Source organism: Procambarus clarkii, chromosome 13 (assembly GCF_040958095.1).
Source record: "Procambarus clarkii isolate CNS0578487 chromosome 13, FALCON_Pclarkii_2.0, whole genome shotgun sequence".
Lineage (NCBI taxonomy): Eukaryota > Metazoa > Arthropoda > Malacostraca > Decapoda > Cambaridae > Procambarus > Procambarus clarkii.
Genome location: NC_091162.1, coordinates 48,454,192 through 48,471,702, shown reverse-complemented (window position 1 = coordinate 48,471,702; position 17,511 = coordinate 48,454,192). Strand labels below are relative to the sequence as shown.

Below are 17,511 nucleotides of genomic sequence, written 5' to 3'. Positions count from 1 at the left end.
AGGGCTACGGGGAGTGACCTTGTGTACACTGTGATATAGTAAGGAAGAGGGAACCCCGACATTGGCGACCTTGCCAGGATATCGATCAAGATAAAGGTTGTAGTTGTGGTACTTTGCAGTGGTATTAGGTATCAGGTACAGGTTATCACTCATAGCACAAGATGGAGGATGATAAGGTAACAAGGTTCATTGACACTAGAGACGAACAGGTGCTGGAGGAGTGCACCAAGGCACAGCTGCAATCGATAGCCGACCACTTTGGGATAAAGTTGAGATCTTCCAAAGTGGGAGAGAGAAGGCTAGAGATCATGGCACGGCTCAGAGCCCGAGATGAAGCTTTGGGGGAGGAACGGCCACAAACACCTGCCAGTATGGGAGAACATCTGAGCATTGGTGGAAGCAGCAGGGGATCCAGCGGCAGCAGGCGCAGCGTCAAGCTGGAGATATTGAAGCTGCAGCTGGAAGCACAGCTGAAGTGAGAAGAACGTGAGGCACAGCTGTGCAGAGAAGAGCGAGAGGCACAGCTGCGCAGAGAGGAGCGAGAGGCACAGCTGCGCAAGGAAGAGCGCGAGCAAGAAGCACTTCTGAGGAGAGAAGCGCAGCTGAAACGAGAGGCACAGCAGCGCAAGGAGGAGCGTGAGCAAGAAGCACAGCTGAAACGTGAGGAACAGGAAGCACAGCACGTGAGGAACAAGAGCGGGAAGCGCAGCTGAAGCGTGAGGAGCGCGAGCTAGAAGCTAGGCTGAAACAGCAAGAGGTAGAAGCTAACAAGGAGGTGGAGCTGAAGCGAGCTGAGCTGGGGCTAGCTCCACCTGTTCCGCAACAGCAGCAAGACCGCCGAGTGAGGGAGCGAGATTTGCCGGTCTTTGTACCAAACGAAGCTGAAGGTTTCTTCGACCACTTCGAGAGGGTCGCTACCCTGAAGAAGTGGCCGAGGGCGGAGTGGGCGGAGCTGGTTCAGAGTAGGCTCACCGGTGAAGCTCGTGAAGCCTACAACATGCTCGACCTCAGGGAGTGCACCAACTACGATGCTGTAAAGAGAGCTGTGCTCCATTCTTTCAAGCTAACGCCGGAATGTTACAGGAAGAGGATCAGGGAATGTACCCGTTCGCCAGAAAAATCTTATGCGGAGACAGCGAGGGACATGGAGAGAAAGTTCCTGAAGTGGCTGGAGTCTGAAGGAGCGAAGTCAGCTGAGAATGTCAAGAAGCTTATGGTCATGGAGAAGTTTATGTCCGTGCTCTCTCCTGAGATCAGGGTTAGAGTAAAGGAGGCGGACATTAAGGACCTGAGAGCCGTGGCCGACAGAGCTGACATGCTGGAAGAAGCCCTGTGACCACACCGAGAGGGACGGCACTGACTGCCCGTACACTCCGGATATGGTAGAAGATATAGAAGGACGGACAGATGGAGGACAGGAGCGAGTTCTCCTGAGTCCCACCTCTCGAGTGAAGACAGTAGAGGCTCAAAGAGTGCTGTGGAGCCGGTAAAGAAGTCCCAAGCTGAGAGCTCAAGAGTTGTTGCCGAGACGAAGGAGTCGATGGATGTCGCGAGGAAGATCCACCAAAGAAGAAGGATCCGCTGTTACAACTGCGGAGTATTCGGACACGTTGCGTGGGAATGCAGACACCCTGAGCAGCGGGGTAATGTTGCTTTCGTGAGGGTCGAGGACCAGATGGCCGAGAGGGTGCGGGACGAACCCGTACTGAATGGGGAGAAAAGAGTTCACCCTTTCATGTGTGAGGGAACCGTAAGGATGGGGGACGCAGACCCCATCCCGGTGAAGATACTGAGAGACACTGGGGCAGATTTTACCCTGGTGAGCAAGACCCTGTTCCCCACTGGTTACGAGAGTACCAGTGTGGGGGTGGCAAGTGTGACCACTGTGGGAGGCCCAGTGCGGATGCCCCTACACCAGGTAACTCTGAATTCTGATTATGGCTACCAGACCCTAGTGGTGGGGGTCTGTGCATCAATGCCCAAGATGGAGGCACAAGTCATCCTGGGAAATGACGCATGTGGAGGATGAGTCCTCCTGAACCTCGTGAAAGGCGAGGAGTGCTTGGAGCACTATAAGGAGACAGGCGGAGTGTTGGACGCCTGTGGGGACCAGAAGGGAATCGCCACGGTGGCGTTCCCTGTATGCGCTGTAATTCCGAGGCGGTGCGACGGACACGGAGGGAGTGGATCTGATAGGGCTGACGAGGAGACGTCCGATAGCCTGGGAATCGATCACCTCTTCATGGAACCCGGAGAACGAGTGGAGGGCGAAGGCAGCCCGGATGGTGAGTTACAGGTAACCCTCACCAGTTCTCTTGGGGTGGACCGCACTCGTCTTGGGGAGTTGCTGCAGATAGAATTCCCCGAATTGATTCATGGGGCCAAAGGAGGACGTGTTGGTCCTGAGAGGGCCACTCATTTTTACATACAGGACGGCATGCTGATGAGACAGTGGAGGCCGGAGAAGAATCTCTAGATGCGAGACACCAGGTAGTGTTGCCGGCCCAGTCCATATTCCAGTTCAAGTGGTTCAGGCAGACCGTGACAAGTTGGGAAGTGACTCAGATTCGGTCGTCGCCCTACCGACCGCAGTTGCAGGGGGCGATCGAAAGGTTTCACTCCACCTTGAAGACCGTTCTGAGAGTGTGCTGCGCAGAGCAGGGAACTGAGTGGGATGAGGCAGTAGGCCCTGCGTTGTTTGCCCTATGTAACGCATTGGTAGAATCGTTAGGTTTCTCACCTTTCCAGCTAGGGTATGGACATGAGGTGTGAAGTCCTCGGTCCATGCTGAAGGAACAATGGACACTAGGAGTGACCGTGGGGACGGTCAACGGATACGTAAGGAGCGTCTCGCATTGGCGGCAGGAGTACTGGTTGGAAATTAAACTCATCCGAGGAAAAGACAACGTAATAGCAGATGCCCTGTCCTGTATACACTAACCAGACATGACTCTTATTTTAAGGGGAGGGGTATGTGCCGGTGTTCCCCCCCCCCCCTTATATTTCTCCCACGCTTGCTGTAAGAGTCATGTCTACTTTACCCAAGCGTCCTCTGCGTCGTGGGCATCAGTTTGATATATGTGGGAAAGTGTAGTATTCTCGAGGTGGCGAGAAATTTGTAAAAGAAGAGTATTTTGGCCTGTGGTATAGGTCCTTTAGGGAGCCAATATGGCGCTGGCCCCTCCGTTTTGCCGCCAAAACTGTGTGACGTCAGTGGCGCCAGATTGGTCACTGACAGTGACGTGGCACAGGGAGCCAATGAAAACCTCCCCTGGCAAATATGACGTCACGAAGGCAGGGGGGTCCGGTCATCGCGCCACTGTGGCGCCACCAGTCTGAGACAGCACGCCAAGGAGGTCGGACGTGCGCTGGGGGGTCCTGTCAGTTGGACAGTTTACCCCATCTCCGGAGGATTTACGCATCACCGGCGGTCTGCCAGCACCTGTGGGGTCTTCCTTCGTTCATGTGTTGGACCAGAGATGGAATTGACGGAATATTGAGCAACAAGTGCTCCAGGGACAGGTGTTGTGCAAGAGTGGAGTCTATGCAGTGACGTCTGATAGCTTCACAGTGATGAAGCAGTGGCAGGGCCGATCCTCCATGAGGGAATCAGTCTGACACGACACGTCAAGATGGACAGATGTGTAAAAGTTGGTCCTGTCAGTTTGACAGTTGTACCCCCGATCCCATGGATCTTACGCGTCACCCATAGTCTGCAAGTACGCCGAGAGGTCTTCCTTCATTCCATGTGTGGACCATAGAGGGGATTGATGGAATATTGAGCAAAGTGCTCCAGGGTCGGGTGCTGTGCAGGTGAAGTCTAGGCAGTATCGTCTGGGACGTCTGATAGCTTTACAGTGACGACGTAGCGGCTGGGCCAATCCACTGGGAAGCAGTGAAAGAAGATACTAATTGGAAATCCGTACGACTGCAGCCGAGTAGTAGTTTGGCAGCCGTAGTTGGGAGGAGAAGTTGACAGCCGGGAGACCGACTCCATCCCTACAAGACGTTGAGGAGGAGCACGGACCTGCGGAGGACAGAACATGGCGACGACGCATTTATTTTGGGACGTTGATTGGGTTCCTGGAGGACACATCAGTGTGTGTGTGGGGGCGTTCCCTACACGAGGCGAGAGCCTGGACCAGGAGCAACAACTCAACTCTCACCGGAGGATAGGTGGAAGTAGGTGATTCTAGATTCCCTCCCAATTCCCCTTTAGTCAGCTATATACTTAGCCAGAGTATCTTTCATGTCATGAGCAAGGCTCACTTATGTCCATGTCACAGTAAGGCACAGTAGTGCAGAGCAAGGCTGTATTGAGCACTTACCATATTTATTATATGTGGTGTGTGCAGGCACCTGGAATTACTGAAGAATTTATTGTGTCGATAATTTCTTTCATGTGACTTTACTATGATAACTTAGAGAGAGAGAGTATATATATATATATATATATATATATATATATATATATATATATATATATATATATATATATATATATATATATATATATATATATATATATATATATATATATATATATATATATATATATATATATATATATAAGTGTACCAGTTATTGGTGTTAGGCTATGTGCCCAGTATTTATATTATTACTATTATTGATATCTAGGATTTATCTATATATATATATATATGCTTGTGTGTTGAATAATTGTTCATGTGTGCAGTGATCAATTGAAAATTCGAATACGAAAGGAATTACTAAGAACTCCAGTACTATATCTTGTTGCATTCGTTATCATCATGTGAAGTACAGTGCGTCACGCCATGATAGTGAATTATTATGTTCATTAATGTAGAAATGTTTGATTGAGCTAAAGATCAGTGCAGTGAATCATTTGCGTTCTATTGCCATTGTCGCAAATATTGTGTTGTGTGAACCTTTATTGATTCTTGAGAATTTAAAGAAACAGGCGCCTTTCGCCAACAAACAAGTGCAGTAAGAGATCACGCAGTGAGGGGGGAGTCGCCCAGCTGATTTTGATGTTGACGTGAAGAGGAGCATTGCCATCTTGGTGTGTTCCTGTTTATATGTGGAGAGCGAGCGACTTTTGCATGAACTAGCTGTTTGCTTGTTGATATAAGAATATGATATATTGAATTTTAAGTAAAATACCAAAATACCTTCGTGTTTGTATCATCCCCTCCATATTTCTTGTGGCTATATAATACTTGAAAGGAGATAGAGTGATAGAAATAAATACCTACTTGATATCAGATCTATTGAGTGTGCTCTTGCCACTGTTACCACATTTCCACAATACCACTGACGTGTTACTGGACACAGGAAACACCAGTTGGCGTCCTTGTGGTTAGTAGTAGAGCCCTTGTCGGGGCGGGCACACGGTTGAGAGAGCAAACTGTGTTCTCACTCATCTCTGGCTAAAAAGGCTGGCCGAGGATCGACTGGGATACTCTCCGGGCATACAGTGGCGCCACGAGGATTGAGTGAAGACCCGCAGGGCTATGGGGAGTGACCTTGTGTACACTGTGATATAGTAAGGAAGAGGGAACCCCGACAATATATATATATATATATATATATATATATATATATATATATATATATATATATATATATATATATATATATATATATATATATATATATATATATGTCGTACCTAGTAGCCAGAACGCACTTCTCTGCCTACTATGCAAGGCCCGATTTGCCTAATAAGCCAAGTTTTCATGAATTAATTGTTTTTCGACTACCTAACCTACCTAACCTAACCTAACCTAACTTTTTCGGCTACCTAACCTAACCTAACCTATAAAGATAGGTTAGGTTAGGTTAGGTAGGGTTGGTTAGGTTCGGTCATATATCTACGTTAATTTTAACTCCAATAAAACAAAATTGACCTCATACATAATGAAATGGGTAGCTTTATCATTTCATAAGAAAAAAATTAGAGAAAATATATTAATTCATGAAAACTTGGCTTATTAGGCAAATCGGGCCAGGCATAGTAGGCTAAGAAGTGCGTTCTGGCTACTAGGTACGACATATATATATATATATATATATATATATATATATATATATATATATATATATATATATATATATATATATATATATATATATATATATACATATGCATTTACATATGCATATGCGTATATAACCTTACCAAATCTGAATTTTCCAAGTTGGGTCATCATGTCAACAAGGCTGTGTTGGCCCGGGGTGGTGAAGAACTTCTGCTTGGTTGTTTGGGTTAGGTCGAATTGACTCAACCAGAAACCTTTGAAGTAGACGGTGTTGACCAGCGCCATCAGTGTCGGTGCCACGTCGCTCTCTGTCACCACAGTTGGGATCTTGCCTCGCGTTGTTTTGTTCACGAACTGGTTGATTGTCGCAGCTGCTTTGGCCGCCTGTCAACATAACGATAAGATTAAGCTCAGTGCCTTTACGTGACTCTTCAATCCATCACATTATAAGCTGACAATTGTTCCTACCGACCTTTCAAGGGGGAGAGTTAGAGAAGTAACATAAAGAAGTTCTTTGGATTTTAAGAAAAAAGTTTTCTGAATCCAATTTCAGAGGATTGGAAGTTAACTGTTGTAGAGAATCTAAGCTCAGGTGTTCAGACAAGACCTTAGTGATAGTGCACAAGACACCATAACATGGTGGTCACCACAGGTCAGGTGTTCAGACAAGACCTTAGTGATGGTGCACAAGACACCATAACATGGTGGTGACCACAGCTCAGGTGTTCAGACAAGACCTTAGTGATAGTGCACAAGACACCATAACATGGTGGTGACCACAGCTCAGGTGTTCAGACAAGACCTTAGTGATGGTGCACAAGACACCATAACATGGTGGTGACCACAGCTCAGGTGTTCAGACAAGACCTTAGTGATAGCGCACAAGACACCATAACATGGTGGTGACCACAGCTCAGGTGTTCAGACAAGACCTTAGTGATGGTGCACAAGACACCATAACATGGTGGTGACCACAGCTCAGGTGTTCAGACAAGACCTTAGTGATAGTGCACAAGACACCATAACATGGTGGTGACCACAGCTCAGGTGTTCAGACAAGACTTTAGTGATGGTGCACAAGACACCATAACATGGTGGTGACCACAGCTCAGGTGTTCAGACAAGACCTTAGTGATAGCGCACAAGACACCATAACATGGTGGTGACCACAGCTCAGGTGTTCAGACAAGACTTTAGTGATGGTGCACAAGACACCATAACATGGTGGTGACCACAGCTCAGGTGTTCAGTCAAGACTTTAGTGATAGTGCACAAGACACCATAACATGGTGGTGACCACAGCTCAGGTGTTCAGACAAGACCTTAGTGATGGTGCACAAGACACCATAACATGGTGTCGTGTGTCATCACCCTTGTCTCCCCAACCATCGGGTGGGGTGATGATAAACGACCATCACCATAACCCTACCCTCCCCCTCATACCATCACCCTACCCTCCCCCTCATACTATCACCCTACCCTCCCCCTCATACCATCACCCTACCCTCCCCCTCATACCATCACCCTACCCTCCTCCTCATACCATCACCCTACCCTCCCCCTCATACCATCACCCTATCCTCCCCCTCATACCATCACCCTACCCTTTCCCTCACCCCCATCAACCTACCCTCCCCCTCACACTATCACCCTACCGTCCCCCTCATACCATCACCCTACGCTCCCTCTCACACCATCACCTTCCCCTGACGTAATAACCCTCCCTCCCCCACACTCCCTCTCCCTCTCCCTACCCCTCCCTCCTCAGAGCATCACCCTACCCTCTCCCCTCACTCTATCACCCTACCCTACCCCGTCATACCCATCACCCTTCTTTCCCCTCACGCCATCACCCTACCCTCCCCCTCTCACCTATCACCCTACCCTCACACCCATCTCCCTACCATCCCCATCACCCTCTTCACCCTACCCTCCTCCTCACCCTATCACCCTACCCTCCCCCTTCACACCCATCACTCTACCCTCCCCCTTCACACCCATCACCCCTACCTTCCCTGTCACCCTCATCATCCTACCCTCCCTCCTCCCCCCATCACCCTACCCTCCCCCCTCACACCCAACACCCTACCCTGCCCTGTCACCTTCATCGCCCTACCCTTCCCGCACCCTCATCATCCTTCCCTCCCCCTCCCCCCCCTCACCCTACCCTCCCCCCCTCACCCTCATCACCCTACCCTCCCTCCTCCCCCCATCACCCTACCCTCCCCCTCACACCCAACACCCTACCCTCCCCTGTCACCCTCATCGCCCTACCCTCTCTCCTCCCCCCATCACCCTACCCTCCCTCTCCCCCCCTCACTCTACCCTCCTCCCCCTTACCCTACCCTCCCACCCCTCACACCCAACACCCTACCGTTCCCTCATCCCCTCACCCGCATCGCCCTACCCACCCCCTCACACTCATCACCCTACCATCCCCCACCATCAAGTATCTTACCCTGCTCTCACACTGGTGACGAGTTTTGGAGATATTTTAGAAGTACTCTATTCTGCTGTCACACTGGTATCGAGGCCAGGAGATACTCTTGAAGTACTCTATCCTGCTGTCACACTGGTAACGAGGTCTTGAGAGACTCTGGCAGAACCCTACCCTACTGTCACAAAGGTGACGAGGCACCACTTGACAGCTTGTTTTCAAAAAATCACCACCTTCCTCGTCGCTTCCAGCTTGCCCTTGCCTCCCTGAAATCTAACAATTCTATTCTTATCCTTCCCTCCGACAAAGGCAATTCGGTGGTTGTCCTTGACCGTGAGGACTACCTCCAGAAAGCAGATGTCCTGCTCTCTTACTCCCGCACATATGCCCACTGACTTCTAACCCTTTAGATCGCCTTAAAACTTCCTTTAACCGCAAACTAAGACAGCTCTCTAGTCTTTGTCCTCCTGACTTCGATCTCAATAAACGTTTCCGTGTCATCTGCCCTTCTCTTCCTTATTTTTAGAGTCTATCTAAGACTCATAAACCTGGTGTTCCTCTTCGTCCAATCATTTATTCACGGGGCTCTGTCAGCTATCCTCTTGGCTACTGGCACTTTTTCTCCTGCCCACCTTCATCACGCTCAGGACTTAATAGAAAGACTGCGCCTGCAGCCGTCCTGTAAGATGCTTAGTCTTGATGTCGACTCTCTGTTCACTAATGTTCCCCTCGATGACGTTCTCTCTTTCCTTAGACAGAAGGCTACTGGGGTCCTTCTTCCTCTCCCGCTTCCCACTGACGTTTTCCTTAAACTCATTAGACTCTGTGTTGACTCTCCTTCTCTTTCAATGGTAAATATTACACTCAAACTCGGTGTCGCTATCGGTTCCCCTCTCTCCCCTGTTCTTGCCAATTTCTACATGGAATACTTCGAGATTGTTCTTCTACTTCTTCCTTCTATTGATACTCGTCCCTCTCTCTGGCTTCGCTATGTTGATGACATTTTTTCTTTATCGCCTCATGACCTTCGTCTTTTCCAGCCTTTCCTCGCCTCTCTTAACAATCAGGCTCCTTCCATCCATTTCAAAGTTGAATGGGAATCTGATTCCCTCCTTCCTTTCCTTGACGTTCACGTTCACAGCTCTGTGTCCGGGTTCTCTATCTCTGTCTACCGCAAACCCCTGCATAGCGGCATGTACATTCACTTCTTTTCCCACCATCCTCCTTCTGTTAAGAAAAGTGTCCTCGTCTCTCTCTTCCTCCGCGCTCTACGCATCAGCGACCCTCAGTTTCTTGATTCTGAAATTGCCTTTATCTACAAATCATTCTCTCGCCTTGGTTACCCTTTGTATTTTATATACTGTGCCTACTCTCAAGCTAATCGAAATTTTTTTCTTGCTAAACCTGCTTCCAACTCTAGTAGCACTGTGCTCTGCCTTCCCTTCATATCTGAACTCAAAACGTTTACTAATACCTTTCGTCCTCTTGACATAAAACTCACCTTTCGACAAACTAACACACTTCGCAGCAATCTAGTTCACACTGCTCCTCCTGCTTCTAATGCCGCTGGTGTCTACTCTATTTCCTGTTCGTCTTGTCCTCTCCAATACTTAGGTGAAACTAGCCGTACACTTAATGACAGACTTAAAGAACACAAAGAAGTGTTAAGTCTGCAGACACAAACAATGCTCTCTTCTGTCATGTTTGGGATTCTAATCATTCTATTGACTGGTCTTCCTTCAAAATAATCTTTCCTGCCTCTACAGAGACGCCGTCGTGTTGAATCGGCTCTGATACACAACATAACCAACATGAACTTGAGTCCTGAATTGATTGCTGTTGACTCTCACCTTTCACAGTATATACTCAACTGCTCTAAACTTTCTAGCAAGCGTGACGTAACGTAGGCTTACCCTTCCATTTATCTTTGTTTGTTTCTTTCTTTTCCTTCTTTTCTCTTACGATCTCTTTTTTTTATTCCTCTATTATATTTTAATTATTTCTTATTTCTTTATTTTTTAAGAATTATTTCTTATTCCTTTATTATACTTTACCTTTAGTACCTTTTGCCTTGCTTTTCCTTCTCTATGATTTCCTTCTCCTTATCTCTCTCTTGCCAATTTATTGCCTTCGCCTCCTTCTCTCATCACAATCGACTTGAGAATGGTATATCTAGGATATCTTGAGATGATTTCAGGGCTTAGCGTCCCCGGGGCCCGGTCCTCAACCAGGCCTCCTTTTTGTTACATAACCCCCCAGGAAGCAGCCCGTAGCAGCTGGGCTGCTACAGGCTGTTTCTAGGGGCATGGGGGCCCTGCGGGTACTTGGGCCCGTACCCAGCAGGTACGGGCCCAGGTACCTATTTACTGCTAGGTAACAGGGGCATCAGGGTGAAAGAAACTTTTTGCCCATTTGTCTCCGCCTCCATCGGGGAACGAACCCGGAACCTCAGGACTATGAATCCGAAGCGCTATCCACTCAGCTCTCTGGCGCCCGTACAGGACGGGCCGAGACGTCGTCGTCCCTTCACTTTCTAGTGTGTGGGTTTGGTCAACATATTTCAGTCACGTTATTGTGACTCCTCGTCTGCACTCTAGAAGTTCTCTACCCTGCTGTCGCACTGTTGACGAGGCTAGGAGATACTCTTGAAGTGCTCTACCCTGTTGTCACACTTTTGACGAGGCCAGGAGATACTATAGAAGTACTCTACCCTGCTGTCACACTGTTGACGAGGCATTGAGGGACTCTTGAAGTACTCTACCCTGCTGTCACACTAGTAACGAGGACTTGAGGGACTCTTGAAGTACTCTACCCTGCTGTCACACGGGACGAGACCTTGAGGGACTCTTGAAGTACTCTACCCTGCTGTTACACTGAGGACGAGACCAGGAGGCTTCATGTGAATCATAATATTTCACAAATAAATATAGACAGAAGGTGATATGCAGAAATAGACTGACCTGTGAGAAGTCGATATTCTCCACCTCTTTTTTAAGGACATCTCTGATGCAGTCCCGAAGAGGGAAGCCGCTCTTCACATACACTTTGTTAGCCAAGTGTATCACATAGTCACTCGTGTTGCTCTGTCTCTCTGCGGTTCTGTAGGGGCATCTTAATTATTATATCTAATACATGCGTTTATAAACGCTCATAAATAACAAGTTAAAGAGGACTCAAATATTCAATTATACATATAGTAATTAAGATGACAAGTGAGGAATGTGAGTGGACTCACAGACGGTCGAGGGCCCTGTAGGTAGCCAAAGTGGTTGAAGGGTCTCTGAGACGAAGGGTGTCCTGCAGCTGCTGACGAGTCCTGCCAGCAGACCCAAAGTAGGCCAGGACCAGGGCGGTCCACACGCTGTAGGGCGAGAAGAAAAAGTTTCCTGTGGCGGTGGGTGGATACAGCTGCTTGAAGAGGTCCAAGCTGAAGGGGGTGATGTGGGCCAGGTCACGTCGGGAGGTCACCAGCTTGTCATTGTTGGAGATACACTGAGGCCTCACCACACTCACCAGCGTCACCACCAACACTGCTGCACACCACAGCTTCCTCATACTGTGGGGAAGAGGACTGTAGCAGCGGCGCTCCACCAACATTGATGACTACTTTATTATATTACAAATACCAATATCGTAATGAATTAAATATTTATATAAGTAGAAGCTCGCAGTCGTCTGAGGAGAGTTGTGGTGTAATAGTTTTGTTGGTGATGGGTGGTGGTGATGGAGGGTGGGGTGCGGGGTGGTGGTGATGAATGGTAGTGATATGTGCAGGTAATGGGGTGCTGGTAATGGGCGGAGGTGATAAGTGGTGGTGATGGGTGGTGATGATGGGTAGTGGTGACAGGTAGTGGTGATGGGTGGTGGTGATAAGTGGTGGTGATGGTTGCTGGTGATGGGTGGTGGTGACAGGTGGTGGTGATGGGTGGTGGTGATGGGCAGTGGTGACAGGTGGTGGTAATGGGTGGTGGTGAAGGGTGACGGTGATGGACAGTGGTAATGGGTGGCGTTGACAGGTGGTGGTGATGGGGCTGTGGTGATGGGTGGTGGTGATGGGTGGTGGTGATGGGCAGTGGTGAAGGGTGACGGTGATGGGCAGTGGTGACAGGTGGTGGTGATGGGTGGTTGTCATGGGTGGTTGTCATGGGTTGGGGTGATGGGTGGTGGTGATGAGTGGTGGTGATGGATGGTGGTGATGGGTGGTGGTGATGGGCGGTGGTGATGGGTGGTGGTGATGGGCGATGGTGATGGGTAGTGGTGATGGGTAGTGGTGATGGGTGATGGTGATGAGTGGTGGTGATGGGTGGTGGTGATGGGTGGTGGTGAAGGGTGGGGGTGATGGGCAGTGGTGACAGGTGGTGGTGAAGGGTGGGGGTGAGGCACTATACACTCACCCACTATAAACACTCACCCACTATACAGACACACACACACACACACATACACACACACACATACACACACACACACACACACACACATGGGTGGTTGTCATGGGTTGGGGTTTCTTCGGTTCCCAGTGTGACAGCAGGGTATAGAGTACTTCAAGAGTCCCTCAAGTCCTCGTTACCAGTGTGACAGCAGGGTAGAGTACTTCAAGAGTCCCTCAAGACCTCGTTACCAGTGTGACAGCAGGGTAGAGTACTTCAAGAGTCCCTCAAGTCCTCGTCCCCAGTGTGACAGCAGGGTAGAGTACTTCAAGAGTCCCTCAATGCCTCGTTACCAGTGTGACAGCAGGGTAGAGTACTTCAAGAGTCCCTTAAGTCCTCGTCCCCAGTGTGACAGCAGGGTAGAGTACTTCAAGAGTCCCTCAATGCTTCGTTACCAGTGTGACAGCAGGGTAGAGTACTTCAAGAGTCCCTCAAGTCCTCGTTACCAGTGTGACAGCAGGGTAGAGTACTTCAAGAGTCCCTCAAGTCCTCGTCACCAGTGTGACAGCAGGGTAGAGTACTTCAAGAGTCCCTCAAGTCCTCGTTACCAGTGTGACAGCAGGGTAGAGTACTTCAAGAGTCCCTCAATGCCTGACCAGTGTCCTTGACTTTTATACCATGCAAGGTGAAGGAGAAGATCGTGAGAAAAAACCCGGTAACACATCTGGAGAGAAGGGACTTCGTGACAAATCGCCTACATGGGTTCAGGGAGGGTAAATCTTGCCTTACAGGCTTGATAGAATTCTACGATCAGGTGTCAAAGATTAAGCAAGAAAGAGGCTTCAAGAAGACCTAGACAAGCTGAAGGAATGGTCGAGCAAATGGTTGTTAGAGTTTAACCCAACCAAATGTAATGTAATGAAGATAGGTGTAGGGAGCAGGAGGCCAGATACAAGGTATCATCTGGGAGAGGAAATTCTTCAGGAGTCAGAGAAGGAAAAAGACTTGGGGGTTGATATCACGCCAGACCTGTCTCCTGCAGCACATATCAAGAGGATAACATCAGCAGCATATGCCAGGTTGGCTAACATAAGAACGGCCTTTAGAAACTTGTGTAAGGAATCTTTCAAAACATTATATACCACATATGTCAGACCAATCCAGGAGTATGAGGCTCCAGCATGTAGTCCATATCTAGTCAAGCATAAGACTAAACTGGAAAAGGTTCAAAGGTTTGCCACCAGACTAGTACCCGAGCTGAGAGGTATGAGCTACGAGTAGAGACTACAGGAATTAAACCTCACTTCGTTGGAAAACAGAAGAGTTAGGGGGGTACATGATCACCACATGCAAGATTCTCAAGGGAATCGACAGGGTTGATAAAGACAGGCTGTTTAACACAAGGGGCACACGCACTAGGGGACACAGGTGGAAACTGAGTGCCCAAATGAGCCACAGAGATATTAGAAAGAACTTTTTTAGTGTCAGAGTGGTTGACAAATGGAATGCATTAGGAAGCGATGTGGTGGAGGCTGACTCCATATACAGTTTCAAGTGTAGATATGATAGAGCCCAATAGGCTCAGGAACCTGTACACCTGTTGATTGATGGTTGACAGGCGGGACCAAAGAGCCAGAGCTCAACCCCCGCAAGCACAACTAGGTGAGTACAACTAGGTGAGTACACACACACACACACACACACACAGTTGGAAAGTTGGAGATCACAACAACACACAGTTGCGAAAGTTGGAGATGCAGGCTGGAGTGAGAGGGAAGGTACTCCGGTGGATAGAGGAGTACCTAAGCAACAGGAGACAACGAGTCTGTGTGAGGGGTGAGGTCTCAGATTGGCGAGACGTCACAAGTGGAGTCCCGCAGGGGTCAGTCCTTGGACCTATACTGTTTCTGGTATATGTAAATGATCTCCCAGAGGGTATAGATTCGTTCCTCTCAATGTTTGCCGACGATGCAAAAATTATGAGGAGGATTGAAACAGAGGATGATAGTAGGAGGCTACAAGATGACTTGGATAGACTGAGTGAATGGTCCAACAAATGGCTGTTGAAGTTCAACCCGAGTAAATGCAAAGTAATGAAACTAGGCAGTGGAAACAGGAGGCCAGGCACAGGATACAGAATAGGAGAAAAAGTACTTAATGAAACGTACAGAGAGAAAGATCTAAGAGTTGATATCACACCAAACCTGTCTCCTGAAGCCCACATAAAGAGAATAACGTCTGCGGCATATGCGAGGCTGGCTAACATCAGAACAGCGTTCAGGAACCTGTGTAAGGAATCATTCAGAATCTTGTACACCACATATGTAAGACCAATCCTGGAGTATGCGGCCCCAGCATGGAGCCTGTACCTTGTCAAGCACAAAACGAAGCTGGAAAAAGTCCAAAGGTATGCTACTAGACTAGTCCCAGAACTAAGAGGCATGAGTTATGAGGAAAGGCTGCGGGAAATGCACCTTACGACACTGGAAGACAGAAGAGTAAGGGGGGACATGATCACAACCTACAAAATCCTCAGGGGAATCGACTGGGTAAACAAGGATGAACTATTCAACACTGGTGGGACGCAAACAAGGGGACACAGGTGGAAGCTGAGTACCCAAATGAGCCACAGAGACATTAGAAAGAACTTTTTCAGTGTCAGAGCAGTTAGTAAATGGAATGCATTAGGAAGTGATGTGGTGGAGGCTGACTCCATACACAGTTTCAAATGTAGATATGATAGAGCCCAATAGGCTCAGGAATCTGTACACCAGTTGATTGACGGTTGAGAGGTGGGACCAAAGAGCCAGAGCTCAACCCCCGCAAGCACAATTAGGTGAGTACAATTAGGTGAGTACACATACACACACACATACCCGTGTTGGGTGGTGACTAGCTGTGATCAGTGGTACAGTAAATTAGTGAACTGTAACACAACGATACAATGACTGACTCCAGAGATTTGTGTAGACAAAGCAGAACCGCCATCATCAATCTACTAGCACTTAGTGAATCACCAAGTGGGAGACAACGACGGATTACCATCGTCATCCATACATCGTAATTACTCATATGGTTGTGTGAGCGGGAGGCAGACTGGTATGTACCCCTCTCTGGTCAACTAATAAGGTGTACAGATTGAGGTAAAATATTATCAAATTCTTGTTCAGGATATCATATATATATATAAAAATCTCAAAGTGGCTCATTTTAGGTAGAAGTTAACGCTTACGGGACCCCCGTAGCACACGCACCTACGCACACGTACGTTTGCAAGCACCCACGCACGCACACGCAAAAATAAACACACGCACACACGCACACGCACGCACACTTGCTTGATCTGATATTTACCCTAAATGAGTCGGATATAAGGGAAGTTAAGTTGGAAGCCCCCTTAGGAATGAGTGATCATAGTGTATTGAGCTTTGAGTACCTGGTTGAGCTAGGAATTATCACCCCCCAAAAAAGAACTGGAAACAAAGGGCTGGTGCACCGAAAGGGAAACTATGAGGAGATGAATAAATTCCTATGGGATATACATTGGGACACAGAACTCGGAACCAAGTCCGTACAAGACATAGTGGACTATGTCACCCAAAAATGTCAGGAGGCTGTAAACAGGTTTGTCCCAGCCCGACAGGAAAAAACAAAGAAGCAAAGGAAGAATTCGTGGTTTAATAGGGAATGTATGAAAGCAAAGGAGCTGAACAAAAGGGCATGGAGGAACTTCCGTAATAACAGAACACCAGAAAGTAGAGAGAGATACCAGAGAACCAGGAACGAGTATGTTAGTGTGAGAAGAGCAGCTGAGAAAAGGTATGAAAATGATATAGCTAATAAAGCCAAGACCGAACCAAAGCTACTACACAGTCACATCAGGAGGAAGACAACAGTGAAGGAACAGGTGATGAAACTTAGGGTGGGCGAGGACAGGTACACAGAGAATGACAAAGAGGTGTGTGAAGAACTCAACAAAAGGTTCCAGGAGGTCTTTACAATAGAACAGGGAGAAGTCACGGTGCTAGGAGAGGTGGCAGCAAACCAGGTGACCTTGGATAGGTTCGAAATAACAAGAGATGAGGTCAAGAAGCACCTATTCGAGCTGGAGGTGAGAAAAGCTGTTGGGCCGGATGGAATCTCACCATGGGTATTGAAAGAGTGTGCAGGAGCACTTTGCTTGCCACTCTCCATAGTGCATAGTAGGTCACTGGAAACGGGAGACCTACCAGAAATATGAAAGACTGCTAATGTAGTACCAATATACAAAAAGGGTGACCGACAAGAGGCACTGAACTACAGGCCAGTGTCCTTAACTTATATACTATGCAAGGTGATGGAGACGATTGTGAGAAAAAACCTAGTAACACATCTGGAGAGAAGAGACTGCGTGACAACCCATCAACATAGGTTCAGGGAGGGTAAATCTTGCCTTACAGGCTTGATAGAATTCTACGATCAGGTGACAAAGATTTAGCAAGAAAGAGAAGGATGGGCGAACTGCATTTTTTTCGACTGTCGGAAAGCCTTTGACACAGTACCCCCATAAAAAGTTGATGCATAAGCTGGAGAAACAGGCAGGAGTAACTGGTAGGGCGCTCCAGTGGAAAAGGGAGTACCTAAGCAATAGGAAGCAGAGAGTTACAGTGTGGGGTGAGACCTCAGAATGGCGTGAAGTCAC

General features: G+C 48.0%; 1 protein-coding gene across 1 annotated transcript in view; it reads right to left on the bottom strand.

The window, feature by feature from the left end:
- LOC123752993 (leukocyte elastase inhibitor-like) overlaps window positions 1-17,511 on the bottom strand; it is a 45,286-nt gene that overhangs the window by 15,612 nt on the left and 12,163 nt on the right. Inside the window, exons 2-4 of the mRNA XM_069323893.1 lie at window positions 11,696-12,016; window positions 11,421-11,559; window positions 6,164-6,407 (exon numbers count right to left, since the gene is read on the bottom strand). Of these exons, the coding sequence (XP_069179994.1) occupies window positions 6,164-6,407; window positions 11,421-11,559; window positions 11,696-12,015 (703 nt within the window). The 5' untranslated portion in view covers window position 12,016. The remainder of the gene's footprint in view (window positions 1-6,163; window positions 6,408-11,420; window positions 11,560-11,695; window positions 12,017-17,511) is intronic.